The 22,127-nt window shown below is 37.0% G+C and overlaps 2 protein-coding genes and 1 long non-coding RNA gene across 7 annotated transcripts in view; 1 reads left to right on the top strand and 2 right to left on the bottom strand.

Moving 5' to 3' along the window:
- erbb4a (erb-b2 receptor tyrosine kinase 4a) overlaps window positions 1-22,127 on the bottom strand; it is a 214,634-nt gene that overhangs the window by 113,941 nt on the left and 78,566 nt on the right. The gene's annotated exons all lie outside the window — the stretch shown is intronic.
- Window positions 10,812-18,000, top strand: LOC308688975 (uncharacterized protein). Of its 5 annotated transcripts, XM_081362462.1 has the most exons (14): window positions 10,816-10,893; window positions 12,373-12,419; window positions 12,530-12,595; window positions 12,762-12,889; window positions 13,539-13,743; window positions 13,855-13,930; window positions 14,494-14,777; window positions 15,299-15,361; window positions 15,546-15,628; window positions 15,815-15,904; window positions 15,993-16,198; window positions 16,293-16,389; window positions 17,337-17,493; window positions 17,571-18,000. In XM_081362462.1, the coding sequence occupies exons 3-14, from the start codon at window positions 12,569-12,571 to the stop codon at window positions 17,724-17,726; spliced, it is 1,572 nt and encodes a 523-aa protein (XP_081218588.1). In that variant the 5' UTR covers window positions 10,816-10,893; window positions 12,373-12,419; window positions 12,530-12,568; the 3' UTR covers window positions 17,727-18,000. The 5 variants fall into 5 exon arrangements, with proteins under 5 accessions (XP_081218589.1, XP_081218588.1, XP_081218592.1 ...); XM_081362463.1 differs by lacking the exon at window positions 12,762-12,889 and having other exon boundaries at window positions 10,812-10,893; XM_081362466.1 differs by lacking the exon at window positions 12,762-12,889 and having other exon boundaries at window positions 10,827-10,893; window positions 12,530-12,571.
- Window positions 17,148-20,201, bottom strand: LOC308688976. Its single transcript, XR_014029948.1, has 4 exons — window positions 20,069-20,201; window positions 18,471-18,517; window positions 18,295-18,360; window positions 17,148-18,130 (listed from the first exon to the last, which is right to left on the bottom strand). It is a non-coding gene; the product is annotated as an uncharacterized lncRNA (long non-coding RNA).

Below are 22,127 nucleotides of genomic sequence, written 5' to 3'. Positions count from 1 at the left end.
ATTTAAATTACCAAAAAATATATATATCTTCTTAACGTTAAGTTACAGTCAATACTGTCTTAAATAGCCTGTGCATTTAAAAAAATTAGATTTTGGCACAAAAAAAAAAAAAAAGCTACAACTTTATGACCTGAAAGTTGATAAAACCATAATGTTATGCTCTTACTGCCTCAGATGCCTACCCTGGAAATCCAGAGTTCTCGCGAGAGCACAAGTTGAATTTGCTCAACGAGTTTCCTCTGGCTTTGAGTAATGATGCTCATTAAATATGCCCTTGTATCCGAGCTGCACCAATCACATCGGGTTATCTGATATAGGCGGGCCAGAGGCAAGATGACGACAGCGCTGTGACGTCGAAGTCATTAGTAAACATTGCGAGATGGCTATGGATGAACACCAGTTGTTTGAAAAGGCTTTGGCCGCTACAATGAACGAGTTCGACTTGGCTTTTTATCTAAAACAGGAACAGAAGACGGCGCTCGAATCGTTCCTTTGCAAGAAGGGCGTTTTTGCTGTTTTGCCGACCGGATACGGTAAGAGTCTAATCTACCAGTTAGCTCCGCTGGTAGCTAAGCGTATGGGGCTTGTTGTGATTGGTCATAGTGTTATCCAATTGTGTGCAGTGAGATTTTCAAATGCATGCTTGGAGCCGCCCCTCGAGCTGGCCGATTTTCATTAGTCAATGCCAGACCATTAATCTTTCAGATTAATGAATGATGGAATTCTCTGGTCAAACTCCATTTGAGTTTGATTTTGATCAAATCTTAATAATATAACGGCACATGCAAGTGTCTGACCATACATAAATCCACAATATCTTTTTTTTTTATTTCCTGAAAAGTAGCGGTTTTGGAGATACGGGGTTTCCACCTGACAGCGATGATATGTACACTCTAAGTGACATGGAGCGACACTTTGGAGACGTTCACAGATCACCCGAAACTTTGTGGTTACCTCAACACCAAAGCACACCATATTTTTTTTTGCAACCATATTAATTGGCCTATTAGCGTCTCATCACAGAAGTTTATTCTAGTAAGTTTGTAAAGAGTAAGCAACATAGTTGCCCAGTTTCCCACTGAAGCTTTTTTGTCCCTTGGCAGTTTATTAATTTCTCGTGTCATTATAACATCAGGAAATTGGCTCATTCGAGTCTGAATTTTTCCTCTTTAAAGGTTTACCTTAAGTGTTACGAATAAAAACAGCTTCTTTCAATTATGTTTTCCAGGTAAAGTCAGCTATAAAGAATAATTGCACTGGGTGTTGTGGCTCCCAGAGATGGATTACAAGCTCACGGTAGAGCTGTCAGATGCTCCGTGGGGGTTTGAGGGGGAAAGCGGGTGTCTCTGGGTGAGTGTGTACTTGTTTATGTGTGGAGTGGTGGTAGCAGAGTTGGTTTCTGCTGATTAAAGGCTTGACAGCTGTCCACACATTTTGTGTGACCATGCACCTGAATCTAGGGACTATGACACCTGTCAGTATGTACATGCAGCCTAGTTCTAGCACAACAATCGCAATACCCTTACGAAAAAGTATTTTTAAGTATACTTTATGTAGCAAGTATACTAATATCAATGTGTACTTGTAGTAAACTTCAATACTGCTTGGGACTAAATTTGTTTTACACAGCCACGTCCAAGTGATCTGAGGGCGCGGGCGCTTCCTGGTGTGTGACGTGTGCGCAGACTGGTGCATAGATATATATACACTAGATGTCGCATTAAAGACATTCGTTCCAATGAACTGCCGTAGCCAAGGCGACATCTAGTGTATATATCTATGCACCAGACTGCGTACACGTCACACAGAAGGATGCGCTCGCGCCCTCAGATCACTTGGACGTGGCTGTGTTACAAGAGGTAAAAACGATATAAATACTGTTCGTTTTCTCACACAAACCGCTCGTTTCGTGTCTTAGGCCATCAATGTGTACTTACGATGGGGAATTGTTTAATTTGGACGATGGGGAATTGTTTTAATTTGGACTCTGTGCATGCTCTTTGAGACCGTGACCATAAACCTGCATTATACGACTGACAGACAAGAACGGTTTGACCTAAAAATATCAAAATTGAAACTACTGCGGAAAAAAAGACACCTACATCTTGGATGCCCTTGAGGTAAGCTAAAACATACCAACATTTAATTTCAAAGTGAACTATCCCTTTAACACAACTACAAGCCAAGTATACTTTGAATACTTAATTATACTTTTAAGTATATCTCGATCGAAAGATTGAGTACAAGTTCAGATCAAATACTTGGACTTTTCTCTCAGTATAAGTCAAGTACACTTAAGTGTAATTTTAAGTATATTTCTGAGAAGTACATAAAGTATATTTTTGAGAAGTATATAAAATGTAGACTGAAAGTATACTTTCTTATTTTTAGTTTAAAAGAAGTATAGGCTACTAATAGAGCACTTGAATTAACTTCTTTTTCGTAAGGGTAGTGAAGCAAATAGTTTAGCATCTGTCCAGTTATAAAAGTCATTTAACTGACACTTGTTTATAAAGGTATTTGGGAAATACAGATGGTCTTCTTCTTTCTGCGTATCATCACACCAAAAAGTAAAGACCTCATAAAATGGTTTGAGGCTAATTAATTTCCTGTGTTGACATATTTCAAAAATCAACTGAAATTCAAATTAATTGTTTAATATTTACCTAGACAAAGACAAACTTTAATATTGACTTGATAAAACCTTGTTTAAAAGCTTTGAAAAAAGTTTTAAAAGCCTTTTAGTTTGAAGGTTTATAGAACTTATGGACAGACAGATAGATAGATAGATAGATAGATAGATAGATAGATAGATAGATAGATAGATAGATAGATAGATAGATAGATAGATAGATAGATAGATAGATAGATAGATAGATAGATAGATAGATAGATAGATAGATAGATAGATAGATAGATAGATAGATAGATAGATAGATAGATAGATAGATAGATAGATAGATAGATAGATAGATAGATGGACTATACATAACTATTAGACTGCATATATTTGTATTTTGGTTTATTGTCCTATGAAAAATATATATAAAAACTATAAAACTGCTAAATGATGATTTTGTGAACTGTGCACTATAAAGAATAAAGATGACTTTGAAGCTAAAAAAAAAAAAAAAAAAACATCTGAATGTCTTTGCTGTTTGGGTCTGGCTTAAAGAGACCAGATTCTGCCTATATTTTCTAAGCTCTCATGCATAAAAAAAAAAAAAAACACTTCCACCAAACTCAACTGGCCACAGTGTTTTTCAGAGTAAAAAAAAAAACATTCTGAACTCTGTCCTGGGGACCGCCACCTGTTCCAGATGTGGCACTAACAGATGTTTGCATGCATTAAACTGTCATAATAATTATTTCTGCACTCCCTCTCGAGACTTCATGTCATCATGTGTTTGTATTTCCCTTCAGGCCATATGTGGGTAATTTCATTGCACATCTGTAATCTTATTTTATAATAGCATATGTCAAGGTGCAATGGCTCCACATGACTAGAATCCAAGATCTTCTCACAAACACAAACACATTGAGTATAAAGGGATCATGCATTGTATTTCAGTGTCTTGTCAGTCCCTTACAGAAAAGGAAACATCCCATCTAAAACTTTCCACAGTCAGAATCAATTACACATCATGTCAAAAACACATTACCATTCAGTTCTGATCAAACTTTCCCTGTGTCTCTATGCTTGAGATTCAAGAAACTGGATGGATATTGCATAATGGATGTTCTGAGGGCCATCATCCATTATGTTGTGTGGGGAATGGAGGTGATGCCTGAAGTGTGAGCTCAGATGAGTTATTCTTGCCAATTCAATTTCGAGGGGTAAAGAGCATCTGATGATGTTATATGCGTGCATTTTCTCTATCAAATATTTGTCTGAACACATTTGCAAAAAAAAAATAAAAAAAAAATACATTTTTATTTAGTTAAATTTGAGCTAAAGGTCAAATATGCTGTCATATTTAATTAGTGATTTGCTTTGGGGAATTTCAGTCTGTCCCCACGTAAATAAAAAGGAGCTGTACTTGCATGTCTAGAAAATAGCTGCCTCAGGTTGTTGTAAAGATGAAATCTCAAAAACAGGCCCAAAATTTGCCCTTTATTGAACTTTCCAAGATGCTAAATCTGGCTGATTTCCATGCTGAATCCTGTGGAACCATTATACTGAATATACCAGTTATTTTAAAGGCAAAGGTTTTACTTCCTGCAGTTAAACACAAAGCAGTAGTGATGCATCGATCAGGATTTTTCATGAGGAGCAATTACGATTGCCGATGTTCACAAGCAAATGGCCTGTTTCTGATACCAGTTGCTGCTTTTTTTTTTTTTTTCTTTTTTTTTTTTTTTCTCAAATTTATTTGTTGTTTATTTGCTCTATAGCCTACGGGCCAAACTGGCCTTTAACAAAACATATCTAAACAAAGATGCAGATATAGCATGAGCAATTGTTTTTGATTTAAATGATTTTTTTAAAGGGTAACTAAACCCCTGGTCAGAGCCTAACTCCACCCACTGGCAATATTTGAAAAATGCTGGAAAAGTAGGCAGAGCCCAGTGGGGAGGGGGCGTGCATCTGAGACCTATCTCTCTGCAGGCAAGGGTGTGGATAACTGGTACCCTCTGACGTCAGAGTGTACCACAACTTCCAATAGGAAAATTCAACTGCAGTAGCCACTGTTCAACCTGAAGAGGGCAGCACTCAGACGTTTTTACACCATATTTTGTAAAATTAAAACACTTTAAACACAAATGTCAAAAAAAATACTTGAATAAATGAACAGCACTAATAAAGCCCCATTCTTACAGATAATTAACTAAAAAAAGTTGGTTTAGGGTTTAGTTACCCTTTAATGAAAAAACAGAATGATCTGACTTTGGCTTTGTGAAATTATGCTACATAAAACAACTGCACAAAATATGAACTGAATGAAAATGCAAGTTCATTGTCTGTCAGTAGGTGGCGCTTATGGAACAGCAGCGATATAACGTTTTCTTGTTTACCACTGTACACAAAGCAGTGTTGCCCTTATGAACTTTAATACACATTTATAAAGCCAATTCACACTGCACCGACAGATGCTACGGCGACAGTCACCAGCTTACAGCACGTAACTTCTCAGATATTCTAATTCCACTTCAGCATGTTCAATAGCCGAAAAAAAAAAACCCAACAGACACAGAAAGGGATAAAGGCCAGTTCACACTCCACCATCAGACACAAACCAACGCCGACAGTCACGTGCTTGCAACACTTCACGTCTCAGACATTCTAACGCTGATTCAGCATGTTCAATCAGTGAAAACAAGCTCTGATAGATGCCAACAGACTCAGACAGGGGTAACACACTGATCCGACAAAACCCCACAAAGTGTCTGTGAATTGTGAATTGGCCTATACGGAGGCTGAGGAAAAGAAAATGTCTTTGAAACTTTTCTGAAGACAATTCCCCTCACTGATAGATTCATATAAACCCCCACCCCCATTTGAATATTGATAGTTTTCTTCCAATATTTGGAACTGCGTCTGGTACAGTATTTTCTCTCCTCTTTGCGTCCATCTTCAGCGTGCCCCCGTCTCTGTGTTAACGTCCTGTTTCCAGACTTCGTAATATTTCCACACAAATGCCATTTTGTGAAATTATTGCAATGCAGTTTGTGTGCAAGTCCGGAACAGAGATTTATTTTTTTGGATTGCACATTCCTGGTTTGTTTGCTCAGGTGCGTGTATTAACCTCACATGTTGATTTGGGTAAAACACAACATCGGATCATCTGACACGATTTAATCCTGTTGTGTTTTACACTTTGTCATTCTAAATTTGCCAATCATTCTGCGCTCCCTAGAAAGATACGCTCTCCAAAAACATCTCTCATCTCTCAGATAAATGGCAGCAGTGATGAAAATAGAAGGGTAATCATTTATATGAGATAACAGAAGCGTAGTGACCAGTCTTTGCCACCCACAGTCTGACTCCATGGCAGCTCATCACTCTTCTTGTCTTCCATAGTCATAATCCTCCTGCTCGCAGTAATAACGGGCTAACAGAATGAAGAAACACTTAAGCTCTTGTGCTTAAGCTTTCTGCATTTTTTCTTTAAAGTAAAAAGTCATTTAGCAACATTTCAATTTCAACCCAGCTAACAGGGAACATTCTCAGAACATTCAGTCCAGTTTCTCTCAAAGTTATGAACAAACATTCTTCCAGTAATGTTAATAGAACATTTGTTTAAAGTTATCTGGTCTTTAATAATGTATTAAGAACATTACTTTCCCATAATGTTTGCTGAATGATAATATGAAACGTTCCATTAATGTTTATATACCAAGAAAAAATATAATTTTAAAACATTAAACGTTTTTACAGAGCCGCACATGACATCCGTGGGAAAAATGTGCATATTATTATATTATAATAAGTATATTATATTACTAATACGTCAGCATGTTTTACTAATTCGGTCACTGTTTTTTTGTAACTCTTGCACACAATATAATTATTCCATATATATATATATATATAATTTTTTTTTTTTTTTTTTTTTTACGTCATGTGCAGGGATCCATAAGTTTTGACCATTCAGAGAACATTCGTGTTTCATAACTTAATGGGCATGTTAGCAGAACATTTTTAGAACGTATTTCTGTTGGCTGGAAAGTTGTACTCAAGCAAGGTTCTTCCACCCAGGAACTCATCTTGCAGTGAAAGTCACAGTGCCTGGAGTGTCAATTACAACTATATTTTGACCTGAGAAGAAGTGTAGAAGTGTAGAAATAGTCTGGAAAACATGCCACCATCCCATGTGCAATTCCTGAAAAGGCTGTATAAACAAAAGGGAGCCGTAAGGGAGATATGCGTTGAGAAACACAGATGAGCACTGATAGAGAAGGCCTTGATGTGGCGGTGATGAAGCCGAGGATGAGTACACTGAGCTCAGCTTCATTCATCTTGCCCCACAGCAGACAGGCTGCAGTAATGACTCCCTGGAGAACACGACTCTGACTCTGACCTTGAATACACATCTTCTGCCAAAGCAGTACGGCACTCCCTCGGGGACTACCTACCTAGCGTGTGTGGGTTTGGCGGAAAAATGGAAGTCTTCGGAAACAGAAATAAAGTTGTTGTTGTTGCTGCAGTTGTTGTTTGTTTTGCTCATTCTGAGAAACCTCTGCCAACACATCCAAAAATTGTTAATATTAATGATTTAGTAGAGTGAATGACTAAACAGGGTTGGGGCTGAGAGAATAACCATGTCAAGGCTGTTGGTACCATGCTCCTGTGAATGAGGGAAATGTGTACTTGTCAAGTTTTGCAGTCCTTGAGTGGAACGATCACATAAAAACAGATTTGCATTTGCTGGAAGAAATAGCACGTGCGAGACAGAACAAGAATAGTGTTAAAGTTTAAGGCAAGTTTAGGTGCAAGTCTTTGGTTATGAGATGCTGATTCAGCATTGTCAATGTCATTACACTCAGTCGGCTTTATGACGTTAGTGCATGAAAATCAACACTCAAAACAGAGTATATACTACCTTTTAGAGTCGTCAAAAATTAAAAATTAAAATTAAAAATGGGGTTACTTGAGTTAGCTTAGCTTGCATCGGATGTGCTTTTATCCTTTCCTCATGGAGAAGATATAGATATTTTAATGCCAATAACACAAGTCATAGTGTTATAAATATAAAATGTAAAAATTTATATGAATTTTGGTAGATTTTTCAATGCTAATAACCATTACAGTCAGTAAATATCTCTAAACAACACAATGCAATCACTAGTACGACTTTCTGTTAATAAAATATCTGGTAAGAATCTATTCTATATTACCAATGCATTAAATCACATTACACATTAATATAAATAAATAAAACAAATATCAAGCCTGAAGTCAAGTGAATAATGGGTCATTGGACAGGCGTCCAATCACAAGTGACTTCCGGAAAAGGGTAAGTAACCAATGACAATTGAGGTCATTAAAACAGTAAGTCCCGCCCCTCGACTGCCCAAAATAAAAGTGTTTGAGCGAGCAAAAGCAGCAGGCGAGAGGAGATCAAGCGCGAGAGCGTGGGGAATGATCATGCGCGCATGCGCGCAAGGGCTTGTATTGTGTGCAGAGGAAATGTCATGGATTTGAATGAGCTTGCGAGTTCCCGTTTCCTCGCGTGTAGATCTGCTACCCGCCTGTGACGTTCATTCTTTCATTTGGACTAGTTGACATACGTGCTTCAGACGTAATCACGCGGGGGCGTTCCCATCGACACAGCATCTCGTTCCCTTCTCAGGGAACTAGGGTTACAGTCGTAACCTGAGATGATATCGCAATACAAAAATGCCACAATATGTATCGTGGATAGTGACAATATGTATTGTGTATAGATCATCCAAAATAAAAATTATTGTGTGTGAAAAAAATTCAAGTTTACTTTAGTGTCAGTACATTAAACTACTATATATAATGTTGAATAATGTATAAAAAATGCAATGGGTGAATATTTGTGGGTCCTGATAATGCCAAATATATTATGTTACCAGTAAAAAGTGGCCAACAATATTTTAAACATATCTAGTCAGTGACAGAGTGGAAGTATATTCGTCTGAAATAATTCTGTATTTTCAGATTCAGAATTATGAATATTTTTATTCTGGTGTCACTATTGTCCTGTGCATTGGGTTACCAGCAACAAGTCCAAGCCTATTCATTTAGGCCCACAATGTAATATCAAATTTAGCATTTTGATCAACAGTAAATTTTTTGTTAACCTTTTACCATATGTCTTGGAGTATCGCAATAATATTGTATCGTGAGTTCAGTATCGCGATATGTATCGAATCGTGACATGAGGGTATCGTTACACCCGTATCACTAACTGTAATAAAATAAGTTGAAGTTACTAAACTAAACTACTAAACTAAAACTGATTACAAATACGTTAATGGTAAACAGAAATATATATATATATATATATATATAAAAACTATTGAAAATAGGAAACAAGCATAAACTTACTAAAACTGTTATATAAATAATATGAAAATAACACTGAAAATAGGATAGCATACTGATGCAATAAAGAACCAGAGAGGAAACTAAAATTTCTCTTTGACAGTGGCAGAGAAAAAAAAAACTGCTTGCAAATCAACACACGTCGAGTATGTGACAGCGGCTTAGAGACTTAATTTCTCATTTAATTTATCAGAATGTGTTTGATTTAAATCTTCAAATGTTTCGACTGCCAAGAAAGAAGAAACACTTGTTTTGATAGCTGCTACAAAGACTAGCGTTTGAAAAATGAGGCTTAAAAATGTGAAGTTTTGTAGAGAGGCTAAGAACCAGCTAGTGGTTGTTGACATAGCAACCCGCTCCTTATCCGTAGAGAAATCCCTGACAGAATACTCGACAAACAAGATCAAGGCTGGGTCCCGATACTCAGGGACTATTTGATGCGCCCCCTTTTTCCAGTGAGGAGGAGCAAACATCAAAGAGGAGCAGTGAGGTCTGCAAATGTGAGACATTACCTTGAAAGCGTCTTCAAAGACAGCATCCTTAAATAATCTGTTTAATGGAATAAAAATGGCTAATTGACTACTTGAAGGTAGTAATTTCCCACCTGAGGGCTGTTCAAGTGCAAGGAGGAAGGCAAATAATTAGCAGAAGTCAAAAAAGTTCAGAAAACAGCCGCAAATACGTAGAATAGTGGTTTTTTTTTGTTTTGTTCAAGAGGTGTCTTTGCATGTGTTAGTCTATAGTGGAATATTGTTATATTGCATTTTATAAATTACTATCTATCTATCTATCTATCTATCTATCTATCTATCTATCTATCTATCTATCTATCTATCTATCTATCTATCTATCTATCTATCTATCTATCTATCTATCTATCTATCTATCTATCTATCTATTAGGGGTGTGCAAAGCAGCCGGTATTTGTATCTGTATTTGTATTTGTTGAGAGGGGAAAAGTATTTGTATTTGTATTTGTATTCGAGTAAAATTCAAAATAGGTGTAAAAATATGGAGGTAGATTTGTGTCTTTATTATTCAATCAAAAAAAAGGTTGCTTCAATCAAAAAATATATTTTCAATCAAAAAAAACCGTTTCAATCAAAGAAAAAAAGTGTTTGAATGCAAAAATATATTTGAGACTCAAAAAAATGCATTTGAACACTATTTTTTTTTGCTTGAAAATGTTTTTTTTGATAGAAGTGAAGGTTTTTTTGTTTGAAGCAACTTTTTTGATTGAAGTATTGTTGTTTTGTGTTTGGGCCATATTATGGGTAGGACATTTGTGTCTTTATAATTCAATCAAAAAAGAAGTTGCTTCAAACAAACAAAACATATTTTCAATAAAAAAATCACTTCAATCAAAAAATAAACCTTTTCAATCATAGAAAAAATGTTTTTGAATGCAAAAAAATATTTGAGACTCAAAAAATTGCACTTGAACACTTTTTTTTTTGATTGAAAATGTTTTCTTTGATTGAAGTAATCTTTTTTGTGTTTGGACCATGTTATGGGTAGGACATTTGTGTCTTAATTATTCAATCCCAAAAAAGTTGCTTCAATCAAAAAAAAACATTTTCAATAAAAAAAAAAATAATTTCAATCAAAGAAAAAACTGTTTAAATGCAAAAAAAAAAAAAATCATTTGAAGTGTTTTTTTTTATTGAACTTTCTTTTTTTTTGAATGAAGTGAAAAAAGTTTTGAAGTCGTTTTTTTTTTAAATCATTTTGACACAAACGTACCGCAGTGGGGGCGGGTGCTTCCCCATTGGTCAGACATGTTTGAGTGACAAGTGTCTACACCAACGACGTCTTTCTGACAAGCAAGTCATGGTCGCCACTCGCCAGCGAGCCAGGAAGCAGTGGTGGAGTTGTTGGTAAGTAGATAAAACCGTATTAAAATGATTGGTGTCACGTTATTAGCCTACTCTGTTTGATATTTCGATTAAACATACAGCTTGCTAACTTAGCTCACGTTGACTAATTTGTGTGATGGTGTTAGATATCTGACGCCTCATATTGTCAGGCAGGCTAGCAGGGTGCGCTAACGGCTAATTGAATTGTTTATTTCACTTAAGTAACGTTACAGAGGCTTGCTATGTGCTTGTGCTATATTGTGTTATAATACGTAACGTCATTAGTGGTCAAACAACAGTCCACAGGCCAACTGTTGCCCACAGCGCTGCCTGTTTAGCAGCAACAGGTCATGCAGAGCCTGAGTCTATCTTCTCACACAGCCCACAGGATTACAGCTATTTGACCGTCCCGCTCTCTCTCTCGCTCACGGGTAGTGGTCTCCCCACCATCACAGTCAAATGCTCGCAGACACAGAGGCAGATGCTGTTATTTTGAGAGCGGGGCTTACATATGCCGTCCCGTACGGAAAATAATGTTGCATACCACCGGTAACATGAATATATATTCCGTTGCTCGGTGCGCAAACTAGCTGTGTCAGGCATTATTTATAAGTAGCCTAATGTCCTGCACAACTCCACATGGAAAACTGGCAGTTCAATGAAGTGATGCTTATTGTCTGACATAGTGTACAAGTAGTTACTAGCTTAAAGTATTGTGCCAATAATGATCCTTCTGGTAAATTTGGCATTCAGTTGAGACACAAAAGCTCTTAGTTTAATGAAAATCCTTGGAAAAGAAGACAAGATGGTTTGTTTAATTAGTATTCATTTATTTATATTTCTAATATCATATAGTATTGTCCTGTCAACCCATTACAAGTCTTGCCTTATTCAGTGTTGATTTATTGACATGTTTATGTAAGATGTTTTATTAGAAGGTGTGTGAGTGAAAGTTGTCTGAAGTTGTATTTTTCTATTTTATTGCAATGCTGATTGATAATGTAGGACTCTGGTCCTGGCTTGGCCTAAGTTTTGGTGTCTCTAGGTGCTGTGCTCTGTAGGCATGACACATTAATTTCTTTATGTGATACTTTATTTTTTGCATCAAATTATTTGAAGTATTGATAAGCAGTATTGATATCGATACAGGTATTGCTGCACTCTCAATTATAACTGCTCAATAGTGTCGTATGGTTACTTTTATTATACAAGCCATCAATTTTGATGGCTTGTTAGTGTAACCGTTAAGCATAATGGCATTAATGCTATATATAGCGTACATTTAGCCAGATATTTTTTTTTTTTTTTTTAAAGTAGCTAACTAGCTAAAGCCTTAAGTAGCTGAAATTAAGTTGTCTCATGTCTCTGTCTGCAGCAACACACACACACACACACACACACACACACAGACAACGATAGCTACCTACATTAACTGCAACATCTTTCCAGGCAGCAGATGGACTAATTGTTTTTCCTGTTGATCAAATTATGTTTTTTTAGGCCAAGAACTCCACTAAAACTTTTTGGAACAGGATTGCTTAATAAAGGTAAGAATGGATGGGTAGATTTTATTTATGGTTTTGCTCTTTTTATGTGTCTGGTGTATTGTAGGTCATAACCATTTTCACAACAGCCATCTTTTCTCCCTCCCATTTAGAAAGACCAATACTACACATCACCTCTTGTGCATGTCTTCATGGCAAGGCGATTATCACATACTCAGGTTACACTCCACTTGCTGTTAACTGGATTCACACTTTTTAATCTTTTTAAAAATATATATATATATATATATTAGTCTTTTTAGACTCTACCTGCTTCATCTAAAGTGATTGATGGTGTTATTGTTGATAACAGTGGTTAACTTAGGATCTAATCTCTCATCCCAGTATGACGAGCAGGCAGCCACTGCCGCTGCGCAGACTTTTCTGTCAGTGCTTAATCGCACCATAGAAGAACCCAGGCAGAGGAGTCAGGACATGCCTACTCCTTCAACTGTACAAAACGAGATGTCCAGGTAGTGTAGCCAGCCAGCAGTAGTGCATTTATTTTTCAAGTCAGCCATGCGGTATCAGAGCTGAGGGTGTAGCAACAATAGTCTTGACTCAAATGCACGACTCAAACACAGCGTTAGGCAGGGTAACAGTCTTTACTGGAAAAACAGGTTCGGTACACAAGTAATCCATCAGCGGGGGCAAACAAACCAGACAGGGATCAGGCAAAGGCGAGGTCAACCAGAACACAGGCAGGGGTCAATACCAAGGAACTAGAAAATACTACAGAGCAATAAAGGCTATGAAGTAACGCACGGGGACAAAAAGACGAACTGGCAACGGACAGGGGAAACACAGGGACTATATATACACACACACAGAACAGGTGAAAGTATTGAGGGTGGGGACAGACAATCAAGGAGGAGGACGAAACCACACGAGGAGGGAAGGGGAATCTGAAACGAGAGGAGAAGTCAATACAACAAGATGACACAGGAAACAGAACTATAACATGGACCGAGTCATGACATGCAGGTTGTAGGGGATTTGTGAAATGTTATTCCACATACACAGCCATCCCATGCAAATTTAATTTTTTACTGACCCCTTTTTGTAAAATATTACAAATCTATTTTACAAACAAGGGTCTCACATTTTTTTACTTTTTTGCAGATCATTCCCTGGATTTTTCAAAAGAAAATCTGCAGACAAACACAGAGACAAGAAACATAAACCATGGAAAGGATTTGACATGGCTTTTTTCTTATTGAGTGACAAAGCAGAAACAACCCCGACCACACAAGATGAACTGGAGCTACTACAGGCAGGGCTGGGAAAGAGGACTCTCTCGATCACTAAAGACTTAAGCCATGAAGAGGTGAGGAGCAGCATCTTTCTTTATCTCCCCCTACCTCCTCTATCATTGCCTTCTCCACAATCGATTTTTACAGATATACCTTCCTGAAATGTTCTGTCTTTATTACTGTAGTTGTCCACTTTACTGGAGAGCACCTACCCGAAAATGGCAAGTCTTGAAGGAGGATGGCTTCTATACAAAGCAGCTGGTATGTTAAACAAGACATTAGATTAACATAAGGCTATTTGAATAGAATCTTTAAATAGTGTGGAGCCCTGCACTACACAAGGCTTTTCCGAGTTCAAAAGGAGTTTCCAGAGTTTCCCTAAATAAGCTGTTCGAAAATACTGACTTGACAGTTTTTTTGTTTTTTTTTTAAGTGGGCACATCCATGTGTACAGTGATCATAATGTGATAACCAAACTTGCCGCAAGGAGATATGGGAAATTTAGTGAATAATGTTAGAGCTTAACTCAAGAAGAGATGTCATAGAGGCTCGTATCTAAACATAAAAACATCTAATATATTTTTCTGAAACATGACATTGTAGATTATTATAATGCAGAACACCTGATTGTGCACGTTTTAACTTTTTGTCCTCGATTTCATTATCATTACAGTCGATAATACTTTTCCTCATGTCATTATTTTTCACTTACAAGTATGCCATGAATGGGTCAACTTACACTGGCTGAATGCCATGCTCAGCACACTGATGTTAATATACTTGGTTGGCACTACTTTTAATTCCCATAAAACTTGAATTTGCAGGTGGACATGGAAGGAGGAGAATGACCGCTGTCGCCTTAGAGTCAGAGGGATACACTGGCTCTGTTCTTAGAAGCGCCTCCGCAGGAGGGAAGTTTATGTTATATATTGCTCCTCTCCAAGAGAAGATTGATCTGACACCACTGCCAGTGGATGCTCCAGAGTTCAGTCTCATGCCAAAGGCTACATGCACACAGTGCAAAATGGTCATGCCATTGCAAATGCTTGCCCTTCATGTGCAAGGTGATTGTGAAGGGACGTCTTGGACAGCTCTTTGTGATTCAGAGGTGAGACGCCTTTCTTGTCACATTTTTCCACTTAATGCAAGTGAAAGGTGAATGTTGCCACCAGGCCTCCAGACTAACTTTTTTTAAAACTGTCCCTGGACATTCCTGAAAAACGGTCTCAACCATCCCGAAGTGAATGTAAACTGTCCCAAAATCGAAATGGTGTTTTTTTTAGTGTTTTTTTTCTTCTCTAATTGTTATCATCTATGTCTGTTATTGGCATAAGATAAACAGAAACATCATTATGAGAAAATAAAGTGTAGTCATAATAAATTAAAAAAGCCCCTGGAAACATGAATTTGAATATTAAAAATACATATATTATATCAAAGCCGAGTGTCTGATTAAGCATCCACAAAAGTCTGAGTGAAAATAACCATAACTATAAGAAAACCTGGTTTAAAAAAATGAATTTTGCTGTTTAGATTAAAAAAATCTTGGCCTGTTTAAATGTTAAATGACTGACAACTGTCAATCAGTGTTATCTAGTTATCTGACACATTGTTTGGCTGCATTTTCAGCAAGAAGATGAGGAGCTTGATTCTTCTGTTCCTGCGACTTTAGATGTGCCACCATCGAACAAGGTATGGTTATATGTAGGACAGAATAATATTTATTGCAATAATAATATAATCTTTTATATTTTTATTACTCCTGATTTTGAGTGAAACCATAAATGATCAAATGAACATTTACTATTTACCATTTATGCTGAGAGGGTTGCTATAAAAATTGGAACTAATCCTGTCCATACATCTTCCCATTTAGCAAAGTAAGACAAAATGCCCGATATGCAACAAATACTTCCCAAGCCAGGACATTGAGTTCCACGCCAGTATCTGTGGAACAAGGTAAGTCAAGTCACATTTATTTATATAGCACATTTCGTGCGACAGGTGCAGACTCAATGTGCTTAAGAGTAAAAAAATAAATAAATAAATAAAACAGACAAGTGGTGTATGTCCTTTGCATATAATAACATCACATTTTTTAGTTTGCTGTGATTAGATGGAATTCATTGTAACTTCCATTCTTAGTTGTAGTCCTGTATGGAGCCCAGATGCTGGACCTGAAAGTCCCCATGATCTGCAAGAACCAACACAAGATCCAATAGATGACATCTCATGGTAAAAAAAAAGAAAAGGGATCTTGAAACTTTGATTTTGCTGCCAAAATATCTTTAGATTTTTAAGATGTAATAATTTATTTTAACAGTGAAGAAGATGTTCTGCGTTGGGTTGACTCAAAAGTTGAGACGGGGAAGACCTTCAACATTTGTGTCTCGAGGGACAACATGCTGGAGAGAGGTCTAAAGCTTTGGCAGCGCCAGAAGACTGGAGGCCCAGCGAACAAACTGAAAATTACCTTCATAGGAGAAGCTGGCATCGACACTGGGGCATTAAGGAAGGAGTTCCTGTCTGGTAAGTAGTAAGCCAGTCACAAGTGTGTAATACTTCCAAATCAACAATAAAACCCTGTGACTGAGGCTGTTCTCTGGTTTGTTTATGTCCACAGAGATGGTTGCTGGGATAGAGACGCGCCTCTTTGAAGGGGGGAAGAAGGGGAAGATCCCAAAATACTCCATCACTGACCTGGACAAAAACTATTTTAAGTTTGTTACTCTTATTCATATTCTCATATTAATCAACAGTATTACTTATTTACTTGCATTTACACAATGGTGTATACTATAATGGTGTGTACAACTACTCACTGCTAGAGGAATAGACTACATTAAAAAGATATTGCTCGTGGTACACCTCTACATATCTTGTCTTAAGACACTTTGACTCTGTGACTTTGGGTACATAGTAAGTAACCATTCCAAATATTGGCTCCTGGCCATTCCAGCCAGGAACTTATCTCCTGATTCTGTAACGTGAGGCACCTTGGTGTACAAGTGCACCCCCCTGACATGATGCTGGTATGTCACAGGGACTTGGGTACATAGGAATGAATTTATATTTTCACCTCGTGCATTGTATTTGTCTTATCCGGCTTAGTACAATGTTACGATGTCATTTAGCAGACGCTTTTATCCAAAGCGACGTACATTGAGAGTTCCTACAACACAAGCAAGGACTTGTGTAGTACTTCCTACTCTTTGTAACTGGATATCTCAGGACAAACAGCTTGGCAGAATTTGATTATATGTGACCAGAAGGTCCAGTTGGACTCTGAACTAATTAGATTTTGGAGTTCAAAGGTTAAGGTCACTGTGATCTCACAAGGTGGTTTTAGTCTGAAGAATGTGATCTTTGGGATGGATTGATAAATTAGTCAAAATTAACCTAAATATTCACTTTCATATTTAAATTATATTCCTTCAGCCTTCACCACATGGGGTAAACAGAGGATGTTGGCCTAAATGGCAAACTGACTCTTGTTGCTGGAGGAATATACGTACATGGAAGTATTTTCAACAATCAACTTTCTCTAGCATAGTTTTTAGATAATAGAGGAAAAAAATATATCCATGGTAATGGTGTGAATGAACAGGGAGGTCAATACATAATTTTGTCATAGCATCACTTTTTTATTTCCCCCTCTTATATCCAGAGTTGCTGGTGAAATATTTGCAGTGAGCCTTGGCCAAGGTGGACCGCCTCCAAGCTTTCTTCAAGAGTGGTGTTACCAGTATCTGGTGACCGGGACACTGAAGGACATCACAAAAGAAAATGTGCATGATGCAGAGTTGTCCACATTAATCGAAATGGTGTGTTGAAATCTCAAGCGCATATCCTTCCCATTATGAAAGTCATCTTGTTGTATTGACTTCTCCTCTCGTTTCAGATTCCCCTTCCCTCCTCGTGTGGTTTCGTCCTCCTCCTTGATTGTCTGTCCCCACCCTCAATACTTTCACCTGTTCTGTGTGTGTGTATATATAGTCCCTGTGTTTCCCCTGTCCGTTGCCAGTTCGTCTTTTTGTCCCCGTGCGTTACTTCATAGCCTTTATTGCTCTGTAGTATTTTCTAGTTCCTTGGTATTGACCCCTGCCTGTGTTCTGGTTGACCTCGCCTTTGCCTGATCCCTGTCTGGTTTGTTTGCCCCCGCTGATGGATTACTTGTGTACCGAACCTGTTTTTCCAGTAAAGACTGTTACCCTGCCTAACGCTGTGTTTGAGTCGTGCATTTGAGTCAAGACTATTGTTGCTACACCCTCAGCTCTGATACCGCATGGCTGACTTGAAAAATAAATGCACTACTGCTGGCTGGCTACACTACCTGGACATCTCGTTTTGTACAGTTGAAGGAGTAGGCATGTCCTGACTCCTCTGCCTGGGTTCTTCTATGGTGCGATTAAGCACTGACAGAAAAGTCTGCGCAGCGGCAGTGGCTGCCTGCTCGTCATACTGGGATGAGAGATTAGATCCTAAGTTAACCACTGTTATCAACAATAACACCATCAATCACTTTAGATGAAGCAGGTAGAGTCTAAAAAGACTAATATATATATATATATATTTTTAAAAAGATTAAAAAGTGTGAATCCAGTTAACAGCAAGTGGAGTGTAACCTGAGTATTTGATAATCGCCTTGCCATGAAGACATGCACAAGAGGTGATGTGTAGTATTGGTCTTTCTAAATGGGAGGGAGAAAAGATGGCTGTTGTGAAAATGGTTATGACCTACAATACACCGGACACATAAAAAGAGCAAAACCATAAATAAAATCTACCCATCCATTCTTACCTTTATTAAGCAATCCTGTTCCAAAAAGTTTTAGTGGAGTTCTTGGCCTAAAAAAACATAATTTGATCAACAGGAAAAACAATTAGTCCATCTGCTGCCTGGAAAGATGTTGCAGTTAATGTAGGTAGCTATCGTTGTCTGTGTGTGTGTGTGTGTGTGTGTGTGTGTGTGTGTGTGTGTGTGTGTGTGTGTGTGTGTGTGTGTGTGTGTGTGTGTGTGTGTGTGTGTGTGTTGCTGCAGACAGAGACACGAGACAACTTAATTTCAGCTACTTAAGGCTTTAGCTAGTTAGCTACTTTAAAAAAAAAACAAAACAAAATAAAAAATATCTGGCTAAATGTACGCTATATATAGCATTAATGCCATTATGCTTAACGGTTACACTAACAAGCCATCAAAATTGATGGCTTGTATAATAAAAGTAACCATACGACACTATTGAGCAGTTATAATTGAGAGTGCAGCAATACCTGTATCGATATCAATACTGCTTATCAATACTTCAAATAATTTGATGCAAAAAATAAAGTATCACATAAAGAAATTAATGTGTCATGCCTACAGAGCACAGCACCTAGAGACACCAAAACTTAGGCCAAGCCAGGACCAGAGTCCTACATTATCAATCAGCATTGCAATAAAATAGAAAAATACAACTTCAGACAACTTTCACTCACACACCTTCTAATAAAACATCTTACATAAACATGTCAATAAATCAACACTGAATAAGGCAAGACTTGTAATGGGTTGACAGGACAATACTATATGATATTAGAAATCTAAATAAATGAATACTAATTAAACAAACCATCTTGTCTTCTTTTCCAAAGATTTTCATTAAACTAAGAGCTTTTGTGTCTCAACTGAATGCCAAATTTACCAGAAGGATCATTATTGGCACAATACTTTAAGCTAGTAACTACTTGTACACTATGTCAGACAATAAGCATCACTTCATTGAACTGCCAGTTTTCCATGTGGAGTTGTGCAGGACATTAGGCTACTTATAAATAATGCCTGACACAGCTAGTTTGCGCACCGAGCAACGGAATATATATTCATGTTACCGGTGGTATGCAACATTATTTTCCGTACGGGACGGCATATGTAAGCCCCGCTCTCAAAATAACAGCATCTGCCTCTGTGTCTGCGAGCATTTGACTGTGATGGTGGGGAGACCACTACCCGTGAGCGAGAGAGAGAGCGGGACGGTCAAATAGCTGTAATCCTGTGGGCTGTGTGAGAAGATAGACTCAGGCTCTGCATGACCTGTTGCTGCTAAACAGGCAGCGCTGTGGGCAACAGTTGGCCTGTGGACTGTTGTTTGACCACTAATGACGTTACGTATTATAACACAATATAGCACTAGCACATAGCAAGCCTCTGTAACGTTACTTAAGTGAAATAAACAATTCAATTAGCCGTTAGCGCACCCTGCTAGCCTGCCTGACAATATGAGGCGTCAGATATCTAACACCATCACACAAATTAGTCAACGTGAGCTAAGTTAGCAAGCTGTATGTTTAATCGAAATATCAAACAGAGTAGGCTAATAACGTGACACCAATCATTTTAATACGGTTTTATCTACTTACCAACAACTCCACCACTGCTTCCTGGCTCGCTGGCGAGTGGCGACCATGACTTGCTTGTCAGAAAGACGTCGTTGGTGTAGACACTTGTCACTCAAGCATGTCTGACCAATGGGGAAGCACCCGCCCCCACTGCGGTACGTTTGTGTCAAAATGATTAAAAAAAAAAACGACTTCAAAACTTTTTTCACTTCATTCAAAAAAAAAGAAAGTTCAATAAAAAAAAAAACACTTCAAATGATTTTTTTTTTTTTGCATTTAAACAGTTTTTTCTTTGATTGAAATTATTTTTTTTTGATTGAAAATGTTTTTTTTTTGATTGAAGCAACTTTTTTGGGATTGAATAATTAAGACACAAATGTCCTACCCATAACATGGTCCAAACACAAAAAAGATTACTTCAATCAAAGAAAACATTTTCAATCAAAAAAAAAGTGTTCAAGTGCAATTTTTTGAATCTCAAATATTTTTTTGCATTCAAAAACATTTTTTCTATGATTGAAAAGGTTTATTTTTTGATTGAAGTGATTTTTTTATTGAAAATATGTTTTGTTTGTTTGAAGCAACTTCTTTTTTGATTGAATTATAAAGACACAAATGTCCTACCCATAATATGGCCCAAACACAAAACAACAATACTTCAATCAAAAAAGTTGCTTCAAACAAAAAAACCTTCACTTCTATCAAAAAAAACATTTTCAAGCAAAAAAAAAATAGTGTTCAAATGCATTTTTTTGAGTCTCAAATATATTTTTGCATTCAAACACTTTTTTTCTTTGATTGAAACGGGTTTTTTTGATTGAAAATATATTTTTTGATTGAAGCAACCTTTTTTTTTGATTGAATAATAAAGACACAAATCTACCTCCATATAAAAATCCAGTTTTTTTGCGTTACACTTCTAATTTACGTTATAGTGTAAGTATTCTTTAATTATATCCATTATAATAATTATGGATATGCAATATTGGTTGATGTTTTTCCATAAATCCAGCAATGAACATGTAACAAGGAACGTCATTGAAAAGAAAATAACATAACAGCCATTACATATGTTAACGTTACTCTGTCAACAGCCTATTGTCTAAATTACCGAGCTAACAGAGCTACTAGTGTTGTCACGGTACCAAAATTTCAGTATTTGGTACCAATACCTGTGAAAATCCACGGTTCTCGGTAACAATTTCGGTACCGAAGCTTAATTTAGATTAAATTTACATATATTAAAGCGTATATCACGGTTACAAAGATGGAAACTGTAGTATTAAAAACACTTTACAATAATATTCCATTTGTTAGATAACATTAGATAAAATGACCTAACAATAAACAATAGTTAGGCTATATACTGTCGCAATTATTCTCCTTGGGGTTAATTTAAAAATACATTTTTAAAATCAAAAGTTAACATTATTTATGTTAACATTATTTAATGCACAATGAATGAAGTGAACAAACATGACCAATCAAGTATTTGTATTAAATAACATTCACAAACATTAATTAATGTTGTAAAAATATATTGTTCACTCAATGTGTTGATGTTAGATAACGCATTAAGTAACGTTAATGAATGGTATCTTATTGTAGTGTTACCAAACAGGAGATAAAACATGTTTTATTTGACTTGACTGTACTTTTATTTAATCCAAAACTGCATTCATATTTAATTTTAAAAGAGCTTTTTAAACCTGCTAAGAGTTATCCAGCCAAGAATAAGCCTAGAACTGCTTTTCTGACGGACTGATAATGACATAATGACGGCTTTTTATTTCATTTCTCATCTCCATAAATATATCTAAAGCTAATGCAAGGGCTAGAAATCAATGAATTCTTTGCTGATACTTCCTCGTCATCATGAAGAGCGCAGTTCGCACCGTTTTCTCCTGTCCACAAGCGCTTGCCCTCCTGTGGCGTCTGTCGTTGCTATGCAGCGCGCCGCTCGCTTCTATTATAAGCGCGCTTGCCGCGCGCCTACATTTGAAATCTGCACGCGCAAAAAAACACGCTATGTGAACTACCCCTTATGACAACGTGACATTAGCCTAATCCAAAATATTTC

The sequence above is a fragment of the Scardinius erythrophthalmus genome (assembly GCF_964197995.2).
Source record: "Scardinius erythrophthalmus genome assembly, chromosome: 3".
Taxonomy (NCBI): domain Eukaryota; kingdom Metazoa; phylum Chordata; class Actinopteri; order Cypriniformes; family Leuciscidae; genus Scardinius; species Scardinius erythrophthalmus.
This window is presented reverse-complemented; position numbering and strand designations above follow the sequence as displayed.

Excerpts from the sequence above, each read along its gene's own strand:
- LOC308688975 (XM_081362462.1), top strand. The coding sequence starts at position 12,569 with ATGGCAAGGCGATTATCACATACTCAG. Across the intron at positions 14,778-15,298 it reads CAGCTCTTTGTGATTCAGAG|CAAGAAGATGAGGAGCTTGA; the intron begins GTGAGACGCCTT and ends CTGCATTTTCAG. Across the intron at positions 16,199-16,292 it reads AAGGAAGGAGTTCCTGTCTG|AGATGGTTGCTGGGATAGAG; the intron begins GTAAGTAGTAAG and ends TTATGTCCACAG.